The sequence below is a fragment of the Pristiophorus japonicus genome, chromosome 13 (genome assembly GCF_044704955.1).
Source record: "Pristiophorus japonicus isolate sPriJap1 chromosome 13, sPriJap1.hap1, whole genome shotgun sequence".
NCBI classification, from domain to species: Eukaryota; Metazoa; Chordata; class Chondrichthyes; family Pristiophoridae; genus Pristiophorus; species Pristiophorus japonicus.
Genome location: NC_091989.1, coordinates 88744655 through 88763091, shown reverse-complemented (window position 1 = coordinate 88763091; position 18437 = coordinate 88744655). Strand labels below are relative to the sequence as shown.

At 43.2% G+C, this 18437-nt stretch overlaps 1 protein-coding gene across 1 annotated transcript in view; it reads left to right on the top strand.

The window, feature by feature from the left end:
* The window catches only part of hydin (HYDIN axonemal central pair apparatus protein), a 1725340-nt gene that overhangs the window by 213481 nt on the left and 1493422 nt on the right, over positions 1-18437 (top strand). Inside the window, 1 exon segment of the mRNA XM_070897728.1 lies at positions 2265-2389. Within this exon segment, the coding sequence (XP_070753829.1) occupies positions 2265-2389 (125 nt within the window).

Here is an 18437-nt window from a genome sequence, read left to right as displayed (position 1 = left end):
TTGCACGAAATTCCAGCCAATACCTTCAATTTCTGAGCCTAAATCATTTCTGTATATGGTGAACAACAGTTCACGGGACATCATTTCTTGCTTCTGCCTGACCAAGAAACTTGCCTCACTTGTAACATCTGTCTTCTGTTTTGCAGCATCCATTCTGCTACCTGGCCCCTGACTCCACACTTCCCTACCCTTTATCATGAGTCTCTTATGTGACACCTTATTAAAGGCCATGTGATAGTCCATTTATACCACATTCGCAGCATTACCTTTGTCTACTCTTTCTGTTATTTATTCAAATAATTCAAAAAGGTTAGTTAAACATGACCTTTTAGAAATTTATGCTAACTATTTATTATTATATTCTCCAACTCTATGGTCCCCATATCGATGGCCATACCGTCGACTGCCACCGAGTTTTCCTGCCGTTTTCCTCTCGCTCCCAGTTTCCACTTGGGCTGGAGCAGGCGGGAGGGGTTGTTAACTAGGTTTTAAGGAGCGTCTTAAAAGAGGAGAGAGAGGTTTAGGGAGGGAATTGCAAAGCTTGGGGCCTAGACAGCTAAAGACTATAGAAGTGTGATGGGAGAGAGGTGTTTGAAAGGGATGTGAAATAACGGCACAGCATCAAGAACAGAGGAAACACGCAGTGTCCTTGTATGCTGATACTACTTTGGAAATCTACATCTGTGCTACCTCCAAAGGGCTTGCAAATATTTTGAAACCTCTTTCATTGGACAGATATTCAAGTTAAACTAATACATGATACTGTTTTCATCACATCATGTAATTCGAACAGAAGGCTTCATCCTAAAATATTTCTATTATTATACCTATTCATGTGATTTTTATTTTCACCTCGGCCTAATTGAAAATCTTCTTTAAAGGTTCCTGTTGTCTTTGTGTGGAGCTGGTAGAACCAAATACACAAAAGTTCAACATTAAATTCAACCAACATTTTCTCCCTGTTCGACATGTTGGAAGGATGTGGGATAGTGGACTTTTACAACATTTCTAATAACTGAGTAATTGAAAATGAGCTTTGTTGTACAAAAGAAGCTGACTAACTATTGTGTACAGCATTTAACACTTCCAGAGTAACACAAACAGTGGTGCCAGTGGTCATTCCCAAGGATCATATGTACTCCATGTAAAGAATCAGTTAAAAGGGACATAAGAATTATAATATTCTGTTAATTTAGTTTTGTAAATCATCTAAAGTATTGTTACATGTTAAGTACTATCTTGCTGTTTAACTACTGGTGTATTTTCTTTCACTGTACAACAGCAACTTGTATTTATATAGCTCCTTTAATGTAGTAAAGCATTATAAGACAAAATATTTGACACCGAGCCACATAAGGAGAAATTAGGGCAGATGACCAAAAGCTTGGTCGAAGAGGTAGGTTTTAAGGAGCGTCTTAAAGGAGGAAAGGGAGGCGGAGAGTATATTTAAGATGTGCAATAAAATGAAATTGTAGTTTTAGCGTGAACTAAAAGGAAGAAAGAAAGACTTGCATTTATATAGTGCCTTTCATGACCACTGAATGTCCTGAAGCTTTTTACAGCCAATGAAATAACATACTGTTGTATGTGGTATAACAGTGTGGTATTTTTCCATCTTATGAAAATATTGAGTGTACTTTGGGCATCCCGTGCTATTTTTACTGTATAACTCAGCAATGCTAGGTTATACTGTTAACATCAAGACATGCTACTTCTCTTCACTGCGTGCACTAATTTGTGAGTTTTGCTTCGTGGGGAACATGGGTTCGCCTATAGAAACTGAAGACTCTTGTGACTAGAAACCGAGTTGGAAGAGGGGACAAGTTGTAACACCTTGATTACCAGGGAAGGAAAAAGGTTGGGAAATTTGAGTTGTAAAAAAACTGTCCGTGTGACCTGGGACACATAGGTTAATGCGATACTAAAGAAAAGACAGACTCGCATTTATATAGCGCCTTTCACGACCACCAGATGTCTCAAAGCGCTTTACAGCCAATGAAGTACTTTTGGAGTGTAGTCACTGTTGTAATGCGGGAAATGCGGCAGCCAATTTGTACACAAGCAAGCTCCCACAAACACCAATGTGATAATGACCTGATAATCTGTTTTTGTTATGTTGATATTGCAAGCGATGTGAGGTCTTTGCACATATCAACCCCAAATAAAACCAAACCAAATAGTGCATGTTACAAGTGCAGCTGTTTGGCGTTAAATCTTTGTGCCATATGTGTTTTAGTTATTTCATATTTATTTGTTGTTTGCAGGCCATTCCTAGTGGAACCTATCCATGGAAATCTGGGACTTGGGGACAGCATGCAAGTGACGATAGAATTTATCCCACAGCGGATTGGGGACCACAGCGAGGATCTGAAGATACACTTGCACACAGGTTCGATAAACATCTATTTCAACATCAAATATCCTGCAATTTCTTGCACTTGATAGATATGAGACCAGAAACATTTAGTTGTGCTGAATTTTGTACAAGAAATATTCTAGTTGGATCCAAGAATGGCACATTTTATAGATCAGCGTTCAGTGCTGTTTTGTATTGAGAGATATCAGGAGTAGATCAGTTTCACAGTTCATTAGGTCATGGCCATACTTCAGCTGAGAAGGGTGTGTTGGTGGATGATGGCCACCATGACGAGATAGCTTACTGAAACTCGGGCCTGGATTTCACCCATGATCAAATCCCGATATCAACAAAGCAGCACCAACTCAAAGGAAAAGGTAGCAGCTCATGGGAAGGAACAGAAAAATAGATGATGACCCAAATGATTATGTTTCCATACATCTCCCAGTGGTCATTTCTCCTTTGGTATCTGGATTGGTTGGGAGCAGCTCGAAGGCGGGGGGCAGGGGGGCAGGGAATAACTGAAAGTGGTGGGCAAGAAATGATATAAACAAGCCTAAAAGGGAATATTTAAAAACATATTTATTTACTGCCTCATTGATATTTCAATACTGAAGCTCTGTTGGGGTGAAGATATTGTCAATGGAACTTATTGTCAGAATTTTATTCAGTAGAAAATGTTTTCCTGTCTGCTCATTAGCAATTAAACTATACAATGTTTATTCTGGTACCCCACAAAAGACCAGATTTATTGAATTAAATTCAACAACCTGACAAAGTGGCATATGAATCCATAACCTTGGGGTTTCTAACCCAATACCATAACCACTAGACTACAACTGCTGTATGAATTTATTAAACAATCACTCGCTAATATTAACAACAGTGATTTTCAGGCTGTAATCTAGTGAGTCCACACTTATTGGGCAGAATTTGCAACTTAGCCGAGACATAACATAGGTAAAAGCAGTTCAGCTTCCTGTTATACTCCCCACCCAAAATTGCAATGTGTATAATGGGCTGCTGATCTGCCCATTCTCTCCCAGGTCATGTATAGTTCCCCAGATAAGAGGAAGGCATGTGATTTACTGTTTGGTCTCTGTGAATGCTGCTGTTGAATTAGCTGCAAGGAGGTCCAGAGAGAGTTGCCTGAGAGATTTACATTGTGATTTCTCTCTCTTATTCTCCCCTACGAGGAATAGTGAGGATTTCTATATTAATGACTTGGATGAAGAGACCGAGTGTAATGTAGCCAAGTTTGCTGATGATACAAAGATGGGTGGGAAAGCAAATTGTGAGGAGGACACAAAAAATCTGCAAAGGGATATAGACAGGCTAAGTGAGTGGGCAAACATTTGGCAGATGGAGTATAATGTGGCAAAATGTGAGGTTATCCACTTTGGCAGAAAAAAATAGAAAAGCAAATTATAATTTAAATGGAGAAAAATTGCAAAGTGCTGCAGTACAGAGGGACCTGTGGGTCCTAGAGCATGAAACACAAAAAGTTAGTATGCAGGTACAGCAAGTGATCAGGAAGGCAAATGGAATGTTGGCCTTTATTGCAAGGGGGATAGAGTATAAAAGCAGAGAAGTCCTGCTACAACTGTACAGGGTATTGGTGAGGCCACACCTGGAGTACTGTGTACAGTTTTGGTCTCCATATTTAAGGAAGGATGTACTTGCTTTGGAGGCTGTTCAGAGAAGGTTCACTAGGTTGATTCTGGAGATGAGGGGGTTGACTTATGAAGAAAGGTTGAGTAGATTGGGCCTATACTCATTGGAGTTCAGAAAAATGAGAGGTGATCGTATCGAAACATATAAGATAATGATGGGGCTTGACAAGGTGGATGCAGAGAGGATGTTTCCACTCATAGGGAAACTAAAACTAGGGGACATAGTCTCAGAATAAGGGGTCGCCCATTTAAAACTGAGATGAGGAGGAATTTCTTCTCTCAGAGGGTTGTAAATCTGTGGAATTCTCTGCCCCAGAGAGCTGTGGAGGATGGGTCATTGAATATATTTAAGGTGGAGATAGACAGATTTTTGAGCGATCAGGGAATAAAGTGTTTTGGGGAATGGGGAGGCAAGTGGAGCTGAGTCCATGATTAGATCAGCCATGATCTTATTAAATGGCAGGGCCGTATGGCCTACTCCTGATCCTATTTCTTACGTTCTTATGTTTGCTCAGTGCTTTCCTGCGACAGCTCAGCTGACTTCAGGAACTCGAGATGTGAGGAACGATAGGCATGGCCATTCACATCCTGTCACGCCATGCAATGGCGCATTGTAGCACCAATGCACTACAACAATGCCAGCCTAAAATGAGGATACCTTAAACTTCTGAATTAGAGGTGTATGTTGCCCATCGTTCTTTTCACATTTACGACTGTTTGATACAGACTTCAGCTAAATTGGCAACATTGTCAATAAAAGGGCAAAAGTTGAATGCATTAATTGGATTAAATTACAAATCTCCTCATTAGTATTTTAATAATAAGCTGCAGTTTCTTTTCTCCTGCTGACAGCGATTCTTTGGTGGCAGTTTGGACGGAGCAGCAATAAAGGGAACCGAAGATCAGTGAAACTGAATTTTTGTTGTGTGAAGTTTCTCGGGCCAACTGACTTCTCCTTTTATCTTGACCTGTGATCAGGTGCATGCTTTGTACTCCTCTACTTAGAGATTTAGTCACTCGGGTTGAATTCTGAAGTAACTTGCAAATCTGTTTATTCAGAGGCTTCCAGCCTCTTCCTCTGTAGAACTGACCAGAGTTCACTGGCAACAGTACCCATGTGAGATACAATGCAAGTGTTGAAGCTGCACGGTGATGTAGAGCAGGTTGGACTTTGAACCGAGATCTGAAGGAGCTCAGAATGCAGATTTCGAATCCGAGTTGTCCCAGTACGTGCATGCTGAAGTCATCCTATTGGATAACTTGGATCTGAGCTTCTGCTGTCTACAAACCCATTTTATTGTTGCCATGCACAAGGAAGCTATTGGTATTTTTAGAGCTGATTTTTAAATATGCAGTAGAACTATACATATGGCTAAGTGCAGAATCATGTCTACTTTAGATTTAATGGTGTTGTGTGGGTTGACATTTTGCTAGCGATAGGAAGTGTGATATGTGAATTGGGGCCTTGTCATTTGAACTTCTCGAAATAATTTAGGTGAACTTTCGGTTCTATGATAGAGAGAAATAAATTGCTGTTTAACTATTTAATCGTCAAATTTCTCAGTATGAAATTCTCTTTTGCAGCAAGAGACTGTGGGTTTTTAATCCTCCCAATGTTCCCTGATTCATGTAACAAAACAAGATTAGCCTTTTTCATCTGGATCAAGGTTATGTTACTTAGAACAATGGAAAGTGTAAACCTTAAAAGAGAATTTCACTTTTATTTTTTCACATATAAAAAGAAAAAACTTGCATTTAGATAGCCCTTTTCGCAAGCTCAAAATATCCAAAAGTGCTATACAACCAATTAAGTATTTTTGAAATAAAAACAGAAAATGCTGGAAATAATCAGCAGGATCGGTGGAGAGAGAAACAGAGTTAACGTTTCAGGTTGCTGACCTTTTGTCAGAACTGGAAAATATGAGAGATGTAACAGGTTTTAAGCAAGTGTAGGGGCAGATAAATGGGGGAGGGGAAGAAAGAACAGAAGGGAAGGTCTGTGATAGGGCGGAAGGCAGGAGAGATTAAATGACAAAAGGGATGATGGTGCGAGGCAAACGGAGATGGTAATGGGACAGGTAAAGAAACAAAAGATGGGCCTAGAGGAGGTGTCAATGGGAATAGCACAATCATCAGCTGTCATGTGAAAAAAATAGGGGCAGAGGTTATGGTCTGAAATTGTTGAAGCCCATGTTCAGTCCGGAAGGCTGTAAAGTGCCTAATCAAAAGATGAGGTGCTGTTCCTCGAGCTTACGTTGAGCTTCATTGGAACAGTATAGGAAGCCGAGGACGGAGAGGTCAGAGTGGGAGTGGTCTGCAGAATTAAAGTGACAAAAAATAAATTGATGTTGGCTGAAGGATAAATGACGGACATCAGGAGATGTCACTTGCTGTTCTTTGAATAGTGCCATGGGACCTCACCTGAGACGTTGATTTAATGTCTTCTACAGTTGCAAACACCAATACAGTCTGAAAAACGGCACCTCTGAGATTACAGCACTACCTCAGTACTGCACTTAAATGTCAGCCTAGATTATGTGCCCAAGTCCTCGAATGGGTTTGAACCCACAACCTTCTGACTCAAAGGCAAGAGTGCTATCACTGAGCTAAGGTGACCACTATAAGAAAGATGTTGCCATAATCTGCTGCAGAGGGCCCTCGAGTGTCCCGGTCTTCATTGCCTGATTAAGCTGAAAACCACAATCATGCAGCACTGTGTGTTGTAGACCTCTCCGTGGATGTAGTCTTCTTTGCATACTCTCAATTGACTTCATGAAATATTGATGGTGAGCCACTGTACTGCATTTGTAGTCAGACTCTGATGTCCAAATCCGTGGACTCGGCACCTGCAGGACCTCTCGAGCTGGACCTCTGGTCAGAGCATTGTGGCTTCTCCAATGCCACTTCCACTTGCTTCTTCTCACTCGCATTCAGTGGTGATTCACCAAGTAATTGCAACTCAGTCATTGAACCTCCCAAAGTGAATGTTTCTGTGCTGGTGCTTGCCACTGTAGGAATGAGCGATGCCTGGTGCTGTGAGATGCATGGTCCAGGGTGGATATTGGTCTCTGACATTTCTGTTACAGTTTATGGGTCTGCCTAGATATTCTCTTGGTGCTGGTCACTCTGAGTGCCTTATGTTCAGCATTGTGCCTGTAGTACCGAATAAACAACGATACAGCAGTGTAGCTCAGGGGTATAACAGCAGTACGTACTTGTGATCTGAACTAGGTATCGTGTCTTTCTCCTGACCTTGCATGCACTTCTCCAGTCTTTTCGAATGCGGACTAAGAAGCAGTTGCTTAAAAAGTCCAGATATAAATTGTTAAGCTTTTTTCCTCAGACATCAAATGAACATACAGTCAGTGTAAATTCTACTTATCTCACTTCTCCTTTTAAGCATCCCTTTCTTGCTAGACAACTTCTAACTGCAAAACCTGACCTTATGCATTTTTACATCTAGTTCCAGTCAAAAGCTGTGTCTCACTGTCTTTTGTCTAAAAACCAATTGCCTTCCCATGTGCTCCTTTCTTCTGTCTTCTCACAGGCGGAGGGCTGTGTCCCCTTCAGTGATTCATCTGTAGGTCTTTCAGTAAACTTGATGGCCTATTCTGCCGCCAGCCCCACCTTCCTGGGGTTGCAGGTTTAAGGAAAACGTCTCCTACTGCTCTCGATGAATGGGCCAAGAATGAGTCAGTTGGCCATAACTGTATCACTTTGAAGTCGTCTGTAAGCTGTAACATTTCACAAATGGGCCATTCTGGTTACATCTTCAGCAAAGAGCAAAGGAAAACATAAGCCATGAGCTTGGGTGAGGCCTCCCCCACTCCATCTTATGCCTCCAAGGCAAGTGTCCTTTCCTCCAATGGAGTCAATTCTCTTAACTGATGGGACTCCCTCTGTCTATCAAGCATGTTTAAGACCCTTTGTCAGAACTGGAGGAGGCTCTTCCAGTTATGGTGAAAAATCTATGTCTGAAACATTAACCCATTCGTTCTCTTTTCAGGTAGAATGACCAACATGTTTACAAATGAAACATGTTAGTAGAAGAATTATGTTTTGTTAAAAAAGGAAGAGTCACGCATTTCCTACCAGTAAATGTAAGGCTGAGTTTTATTTGTTTTGAAGGAACACCCAGCAATTGACCAATTATTGCTTGTAGCCATTGGATCATGAAGTCTCTATGAATTGCTACATTAACACTGAAAGAGATAGCTTATTGTGTACTGCAGGACATTTTGTAATTTGTTCAATCAAAAGATGATCAAGCTAACATCCCATTGACAGACATTAGGGCCCGAACTTGGTCAAAGCTGAGGACTGCCCAAAGGACCGCCGAGAGACCTGTCGGTACTTTGGCCGGGAGATTCCTCAAAGATCTGCAAAGACCGCCAGGCGGCAAAAAAATGACTTACGCCCTGAATCTGGGCGGCAGCAGGCGGGAGCTCCCAATCTCGGTGGCAAATGCAATCCTCACCAAAGTGCCACCGAGGATTGAGTCGGGCCCAGGGAGGGGGCAACACATAAAAATAAAAATTTACACAAAAAAAAACACTGGAAAACCTTCAGGAGACCCCATCCACCTGAATTGCTGTAAAAAAAGAAGTTTGCTAACCTTTTTTTGCAGGTCTTCATACTTACCTTTGAGGTTGGACCTGCTTCCAGGCGGCGGTCCTTCCCCCTGCTGCCGCCGACTCTCACCCGGGGGAATCTGGCAGCTCGGCAGGCAGGAGGAGACTTGCGCACCTTGCACGCTAGCGGCCGTCAGCGGGCGGTTCCCAGCGGTCCTCCTCTCCCGCCGGCGGGAGGCCTAGAGGAAACTGGCACCTAGGGGAGTCCGCCCAGAAAACTCGGCAGCAGCGGGCGGTAAATCCACCAAGTTAGTGCCCTAAACTCATACTAATCCTATTACTTAGCCGGTCTTTGCACTGCTCTAAAGCAAAGTGGCAAGGTTATCAAGAAAAGGCAATGTTTGACACTTCAATTGATTAAAAACAAACTCATTGATCCTCCACACATTCTGATATTTCATTAGTATATCAGTAGTTAAGAAAATACTTTGTTCCATATATCGACTATCTTATGGGAAGTAAAGTATTTAAATGATGAAAGCGTTTGATAAGGTAGGTATGGAGAAACTGTTTCCACTTGTAGGTGAGTCCAGAACAAGGGGGCATAAATATAAGATAGCCACGAAAATAGCAAATAAAGAGTTTAGTAGGAATTTCTTTACACAGAGTGATGAGAATGTGAAACTTGCATTCCCATGGAGTGATTGAAGCAGATATCATTGATACATTAGAGGGAGGCTTGATGCATATAGAGGGATATGAGGGCAGGGTGGGGAAGAGGTAATTAGAATGGGAGAAGACTGGTGTGGAGTATAAACACCGACGTAGACCAGTTGGGCCAAATGGCATGTTTCAGTGCTATAGATTCTATACCATTCTATGTAACTCTCAGTAAAGGTGTGGTTATTTCTTCAGGATCAATTGGGTCCTTTGAGAATTTGGATTGAGGATTATTAGGGACATTTTACAATGCTGTTTTTTTTCTCAGCAGAAGTCAGAGAGGGAAATTAGTTTTGCTTGATGTGGATGAATCAGCAGATGGTTTGGGAGGAAAGTCTGTCACAATAATCATACACAGGCTCTGTATAGAGCTGGCTCAATGGGCAGAATGGCCTTTTACTCATTTTGGATTTTCTCATGGATTTACCAAAAATGTTTTCACGGTGGCAATTTGAATTAGATTGGATATAGCTGCCATTTATGACACTTGGAATAAAGATGAGGCTCACCGTTTTTATGACATAAATCGGACAGCAACTTCCGGAGTCTGGACTTAAACACGGAAATCTGGAACTTGCCGATTTGCCTTGCTCCTTCCCAAGCTTCGCTACGCCGGTACCTCGGTGATAGATTCGGCATTGAAATCCATGAAGGGCATGAAGTTGCAGCACTAACCCACTCGTTACCCACTAAATGTACCAGAAAATGTTGGGGCTGGTATATTCAGGTGTAAGTGATTTTTTTAATGGTGTGATAAGTCTTAATTACTGCCAAACAACCTCGCTGGCCCTGAAAATTTAATTTTACAAGTGTGGTGTCTCATTCTTTCAGAATCTAATGATTGTTAGAGATTTAAAAAAATAATGTTTTTTTTTGGTCTCCTTTATCTCTCTTTTAGTCGCATCTTTATTTCCTTCTCTTTTTATTTCGCTTTCTGTACATGATTTTACAATGAATTAAATATTCAAATTTTTCTTCCTGGTTTAGATTCTGCAAGGGGAATGTTACATAAGAACATAAGAACATAAGAAATAGGAGCAGGAGTAGGCCATATGGCCCCTCGAGCCTGCTCCGCCATTTAATACGATCATGGCTGATCCGATCATGGACTCAGGTTCACTTTCCCGCCTGCTCCCATAACCCCTTATCATTTAAGAAACTGTCTATCTGTCTTAAATTTATTTAATGTCCCAGCTTCCACAGCTCTCTGAGGCAGCAAATTCCACAGATTTACAACCCTTTGAGAGAAGAAATTCCTCATCAGTGGAAGCATCCTCTCTGCATCCACCTTGTCAAGCCCCCTCATAATCTTATACATTTCGATAAGATCACCTCTCATTCTTCTGAATTCCAATGAGTAGAGGCCCAACCTACTCAACCTTTCCTCATAAGTCAACGCCCCCACCCCCCTCCCCCATCTCCGGAATCAACTTAGTGAACCTTCTCTGAACCCCTAAAAATGGGTGGGTTTGGGTTTGCGGGATGTACAAATTAAAAGAAATCTCAAACCTGAACCCAACCTGCCTCTAATCCGCTCGTTTCAGATTTTGACAGAGGCAGGACAGGGGGCAGACAACCAACCCGGTCACAGGAGGCGGGTTGCTCATTTAAATATTTTAATGCAACAGCGTGACTATCTCCATTTTAAATTTAAACCTGGCTGGCCATGATCGGACACCAACCCCCACAATACCACCCCTCTCCTCCCCCCAAACGATTGTACCTCCCTCTGCAATCATCGCCCCCCGCCCCCCCACCACGCTCACCGACACCACCCCCATCTCTGCCCCCGATTTGTCTCGGACACTCTGTGATCACCCCCGACACTACAAGCCACTCTGCCACTCTTTATCCCCCCACCCCACCCCCCATGATCTCCAAGACCTCATCTGCTCCTGGGCTGCTGCCTCTGCTGCAGTGTTCCTTGCCTGAAAGCGAGCCAAGCCTGTCAATCAGGCTAGTTCTGGGCAGGGATCCTGGTTCTAAAAAACCTCGCCACTGTTGAGTCAAAACTCCACAACTCCTCCCCCTGATTAGAATCCCCCCCCACCCCTCCAGTAAATATCGAGGCCTGCATGTCTCGATGAGGATTCTTCAATCTGATTGGTTTAAGATGTTGCTTTCCATTCTCACACACGCCACAGATCCACTGTAGATGGTGTAGGAATGATCTCTAGGTACCATAAGTTGCCGCTCAAAAGCACACAAAAAGCCAACAGCAAGCACCGTCGCTGACTGCAAAATTCGGGCCAATAATCCCGAGAATCTAGTGTCAGCCGCTTTAATACTTTATTAAGAAGTACAAGATTTAGCTTCTGCCTGATCTTATAGTGATAAATCAATCATAGTAAATGTGCAAGTATTGCGTGTCCGCATTACTTACACGAAGTCAGCCCACTGGATGGAACCTAAGATTGATTTCTTGTGCCCCAAGTCCAAGCTGCACAGTTATACCAGTATACACTCACTTTTTATACCCTCTTCTATAACGCACCTACTCTTGGTCACCGGATATGATGTAACCACAGCACCATGTTTGAAAAATAGTAGAAACTGGTTTTGTCCGGTCCTGTTGTTCAGACAGTAGGCCTCCTCCCTTATCGCTTCAAGGTTTCTCTCTTCAACACTTGCTCCATTATACTTCTGTATCCATGGTAACCCCACATAACTATCTTAAATTTATACATTCCAAACATCGAAGGGTCTATTGTCTACAGGAATATAGTTCATTCATAAGAACATAAGAAATAGGAGCAGGTGTAGGCCATTTGGCCCCTTGAGCCTGCTCCAGCCCCCTTCCTACATCAAGGCAGAAAAATTCGGGTTATTTGTGTCTCCTGTTAGCGGTCCCATTCCTACCGCTAGCGCTCTGGGCCGCTGCGCTGGCGATGACGATGTCATCACCGTTCACAGCGACCCGCTTTCACCCCGGAGTGAAAATTCGGTAGCACCCCGTGAAGCTGCCACAGAAAATGCCGCTCGGAGGGCAAAACGTAAAGGGGAGGTTCGGCAGTAAAAAACAAAATGTCCAACTTACCAGTCGTGGCCTTCTTGTTTGTAGATCGCGGGGTCCATAGCTGCGATCTTACAGCCCGGCACTCCCCTTGTGTGTCGGGCAGCTGCCATCGCTCCCCGCTCCCTGGTGGTCCAGAGATGGCCCCGTTTCCTGCCCGCGGAGTCGGCAGCTTGGCCCCTCCCCTTTAATGGAAGTGGAGGGGACTGACACAGGAACTCCTGCCTCGCAGCTGTTACCATCACGGCACCGAATTCTGCTCCCCACCCCGCCTCCCACCCCCCAACTGCCTTACTTTGCTCAGGCTGCTTATTGTGCAAAGACATGTTTTAGACACATGCTGGATTTACTGTAATAGTTAACCCATGATTCTTTCTGTTCATGTCAAGTTATTCTAACTTGGTCAATTTTCTATCATCCAGATTTAAAACTTCATCTGTGCTGAGTTAATACATCTCTCTGGCCACTGGTGAGGGTTTCACAATTGTCTAATTTTCTATTAGCTTGAGATTCGCCAGGTTTTCTGTTCCTCGTTGCTCCCTAAACCATGCCGCTGCAACATGTCTCATCTCCTTCAAAAGTCACCATAAGAACCTGTCTTCAACATGCTTTCAGTGATCCCTCATTTTCTCTTGTTCCCACTCTTTCCCCTCGTTAAGCACTCTGAGACATGAGGGGAACACAACAAACATCAGCAGTGACCCCCAAATCCTGGAAAATGTATCTGCGTGGTTGTTGGCTCTGAACAAATTTGGCTGCAGTGCCTCCCCCCCGCCCCCCCAATGTTTGAATACCCTGCCAAAACATACTGGGGGAAAATTGCCATCGGAGGCTTCTTCCGTACGAATGCCTCTGACTCAAAAAATCTACGAAAGTACCTGCCGGTCCCAGAGGAAGGTAGCGATTCCGGTCGGAGGCCTAGATTCATTGCGCAGCGCACGGGGAGATGCCTTTCAGGTACGTACGTACATGCTGGAGTCACATGGGCCTGTACCACCAATCACTATCCAGCATTTCCATTGTTTGTACGGCCTCCCATTACCATCAATGAGAGAAACCCCTAAAAAGCCGAAACACAGCATAATAAATAAATAAAACACCTCACATATTTAAAATTAATTAAAATTAAATGTAATTAAACGTTTTAGAAAAAATATATATTCTTGGAATTTTTTTTAATGTGTTTTAATAGTGTTAAAAAGAAACTTGCCTTAATGGACAGGGTTTTTAATATAAAAATGAGTGTTTAAATTGAATTTTTATATGTTTTAAAACTCTTACGCTGGCAAAAGTAAGCTATGCACCTGCTTTTATCAGGCATAAAAGTTTGAAAGACATTCGCTGGGCATGAGTTGGGCAAATAGCCCAATCTCTCCTGTGCGGATGTCCTTCTCCCGGGGATATGGAGGATCTGTTGAAAGAAATCCTGACAGATCGGAAAAGCCGGTTTTTGGCGCATGCGTATCGCGTCCCTAAAACCGGCTTTTGCGAGGCCTCGCCGGGTCCATGCGCACTTCATAGGGACCCGGTGAGGTCGCAATCTTTGGCCCACTGTCCTGAATTGTGTATGTAGAACAGCCATTTGAGTACAGGATACCGGGGGCTGCCAGTGCTGACAGAATTGTACCTCAGCATGATTCTGCAGTTTCAGGAGAGGAGAGGAAGGGAGGGTAGAAGGAGGTGATCATTGGAGGTACTTCTTAGGCAGTCCCTCATATCGAGTTCACAGGTGTTTCAATGAAGGACCTGAAGGTCTTGGTCCAGTGGCAAGGATTAACCAAGACGACTGGAGACCAGCTCTGCTGCACGGACCTAGTGCAGACACATTTCGCAGTGTGGGCTGGCCCGTGCTACCCCTGTGCCCTCGCCAATTCCCTCGCCAAGGCCCAGGGGCAGCACGGGCCAGCCCACACTGCGATATGTGTTTGCACTAGGTCGCCTTGGGTAATCCTTGCCACTGGACCAAGACCTAGCTCTGTCAAGCCTGTGTGGTGGCTGGTGTGCAACGGCCACCACACGTTAAATAAATCCACGTACATGCATCTTCCACCCTTCAACATGTAGTTCGGGACCTGGAATATTAGGTCCTTCATTGAAACACCTGTGAACTCATCCCTTTTTGGCGTGGAAGCAAGTCATCCTCGATACGAAGGACCACCTATGATGATGATGAGGTATGCAGTTGCTCTCAGTAATTTCAATGGTCCAGTTTCTCTGGAGGGTGTCACTGGCACTCACAGTTTAAAGAAATATTTTAAAAAATATATAAATAAACTGAGCTAGATTAAAGAAGCAAAAAGAAGTCATAGCTAAACATTACACTTTAAAGAATTAAAGAGGAGTTTCCCAATCAGTATTTCTTTTTAAACATATTCAGGTTAAAGTATTATGCAGCTTTAGTATTTCCAGGTAAAGCTCTTGGTAGAATTGCCCAGCTCTGGATTGATAGCTGTTGTGTCTGTGACACACCTGTCTAAAGATACCATCAGTCACATCAGAGAGACCCAGCTGAGAGCAGGGCAGAGGCAGAATGACTGAAGGTTTTTTAAATAGCGTAAAAAGAGATGTTGACTTGGAATTGTCTAATTAAATATTGGTTTTGATTGCTGTTGCTATATCTCTGCATTTTATATTAAATGTTAACAACCATCTTCGAATCTGTCAAAGTGAATGATATTAAATGCAGATCCTTCCGAATTAGGAATGCGATGGATTAGATTTACATCAAAAAGACACATTGAACAAAGAGGTGAGATATTGAGCGTGTGGAAAGCTGTTAACTTGGTTTGAAGGTTTGTCATCCTTTCCAGCAAAACATTGACTTGTAAATAAAAGACGAAACAAATTTGCACTTAGAATGAATTGAGCGCTTGTACAATTGAGGACTCTATGATTGCATTGAAGGTTTGTTGAATTCATTGTTGAATACATTAAAATATTGGCAGTCTGTAGTGGTGAATTGCTCACGTGGCTTTGTAAATAGAATCACAGCAGTAATATTTGAGCAACTCTGAACCAGCAATGAATTAAGCAATAGTAATTAAATTAAGCCTCAATGCACAATAGCAATTTGCTTGGTGAGGTGAGGAAAATTATTTAATCTCTATCTGATGCACAGTACAACCAATAATAAAAGATTTTAAATTGCACACTTTCAAAATTAAACTTGGAGCTTCCCAAGTTGCAGCACAATAATGTCATTTTTAAATGTTTTTTTTATAGTCCATATTTTTGCTTATGCTGCACTTCAAAAAGAAATCCAGCATGAATATGATATTGAGCTCTGAAATTGGTGTGGGATAAGAAAGATGTGTACCTGCACTTTTTGCATACTTTATGCACTTTCCCTGTCTCAGTAAAAATGTATCCACATATAAGGTTATAAATTTCAGGTGCAAATGAGTCCGGCTCATTTGACTGGAGGGGGTAGGATTTCTGTTGAAGTAACAACTCTTAAAGGCTTGGTGCTGACATTTAAAGGGGAGCTGCAAACAAACTGTAATGGACTACCTTAAAATTCCTCCGAGGTTTTCCCATTCTCCTACTGTACTTGACGGAAGAGCAGCAGAACCACCAGAGAAATAGTGTAAACACCTTAAAACCACTTGCTTACGCCATTCCTTTGGTGTTCTCCCAGTTCACCGCTGAAGTTCAAGAGAACCCTCACAGAACTTCCAGGCTAATGTATTTAAAGTTGTGGTAAGCAGGAGAGAGAGAGAGGACACCATGATTGGGCATAGACAGTTGACCCTTTTTAAAATTATATATAAAATTAGTTGGTGTGCAAATGAGAAATTATTGAGTGAAAAGGTGCACACATTGTCCAAGGATCTTGATATTCGAGGAGCAGTACTGTGTGGCAGGGGCAGGTTGATGGAGGACCTTTGTTTTACTGATGTTTACTATAAGGCCCAGATTCTCGTACGCTCAGTGAAGGTGTCATTGATGGTTTGGAGTTTGAACTCCGAGTGTGCACAAACGCAAGTGTCATCTGCATATTGTAATTTAATGACAGAGGTTGGAACAACCTTGGACCTGGACTGGAGGCGTTGAAGGTTGAACAATTTCCCGCTTGTCCTGTAGATTAACTCCACTCCAGCGGGGAGCTTGTTTAAGATGAGATGGAGCATTGCAGCGAGGAAGATTGAGAAGAGCTATGGTGCGATGAAACAGCCTTGCTTGCCCCGGTCTGCACTTGTATTGGGTCTGTGGTAGATCCGTTGGACAACGTGGACCACTCCCCATACCTTAGGAGCCTACTATCAGCAAGGACAGACATCGATGACAAAGTCCAACACCGCCTTCAGTGCAGCAGTGCAGCCTTTGGCCGCCTGAGGAAAAGAGTGTTTGAAGACCAGGATCAAACCTGGCAGCAAGCTCATGGTCTACAGAGCAGTAGTGATACCCGCCCTCCGATATGCTTCAGAGACACGGATTATGTACAGCAGGCACCTCAAAGCACTGGAGAAGTAACACCAACGCTGTTCCGCAAAACTCTGCAAATCTATTGGTTGGATAGGCGCACCAACATCAATGTTCTCGCTAAGGCCAACATCCCCAGCATCAAGGCATTGACCATTCAAAGTGGAGGAAGCACCCCACCCACCCTTTCCTTCAACCACTGTCTGTCCCACCTGTGACAGAGACTGTATTGAACTGTACAGTCACCTGAGAACTCACTTTTTTTTTTAAAGACTGGAAGCAAGTCTTCCTCGATTTCAAGGGATTGCCTATGATGATGATAGATCAGGAGCAAGATGTATAATGTGTGTAGCATGCAAGATGTGGGGTATTCTGGATCTGGAAAGTATCCAGAGCGCATGTGCATGCACTAAGTGTTAGAAGGTTGTGTTGCTTGAACAGAAGAAAGCTGAGCTCAAGGACCAGCTTGCTATCCTCTGAAGCAAATGTAAGAGGGAATTATTTCTGAAGATATATTCCATAATGTGTACACACTACAGATAGAGGGAAATAATGAAACAGGGAAGCAGCCAGGACCTCCAAAACTAAGGTAGGCATTTAAAAAAAATGTTGGATTCATCTCCTTGCACAGGGGGTCTCCATGGGATCTTGGCCGAAGAGGGGCCTGGGCACTTCCCCAATGAGATCCTGGCACTGGATTTTCAAGCAACGTGGGGAAGGAGGACACCAGAGATGCCTTTCTGTAGAGCTAGCTTTCTGAACCAATGCATAGGGGTGCCACAACAAGCAACTTGCGTCTAGACCTAGTAATGACAGGTGACTGAGATAGCATAGTAGTATCTGAGGGCAGCAGTGATCATAATATAAATAAATGATCTAGGACAAACCAATACTCCAAATCAGCACTCGGGTATACAACTTTAAAAGGACCACCTTCAAGGCACTGAGGGAAGAGCTTAAACAAATCAACTGGGATGTAATACTCAAGAAAACTTCAGTTTGGAATAATTTAAGGGCCTTCTACTCAGTATGCAGGATATTTTAATTTGTAAGAATAGAAAAATAGATGTAAAATTTTCGAAAGACCATCTTGAATAGCTTGGCTCAGTTTCTTTGGGCCTGAAATTGGTGGACTTACCATCCGCTGCCGCTGAGTTTTCTCGGCGATCTCCCTGGTTTCTGGGCGGTCTCCCCTCTGAGTGAGTTTGGTGGAGGCCTCCCACCGGCGGGGAGAGAAGACCGCTAACGTGTGCCAGTGTGCAATGCCCACAAGAGTCCTCCCGCCCGCAGCGTTGCCAGTTTGGTCCGGGCGCTCCTCCGCTCCAGCAGGGGGAAAGACTGCCGCATGGAGACAGGTCTAACCTCAACGCTAAGTATGAAGACCTGCAAAAAAAGGTTAGTCCACTTTTCTTTATTTCTTTTGCAGGGATTTAGGTAGATGGGGTGCCCTGAAGGATTTCTGGTGTGTTTTTTTTTTTGTTTTGAAATTTTTTTATTTTATCAGTTCCCCCTTCCCTGGGCTTGACTCTATCCTAGGTGGTACTTTGTCGAGGATTGCATTTGTCGCCCAGAATGAGAGCTGCTGCCGCCCAAGGCCCATTTATGCCACCAGGCAGTCTTTCCCACATTTTTTCATGAGACTTCCGCCCAAAGTACCGTCAGGATCTCAGTGGTCCTTTCGA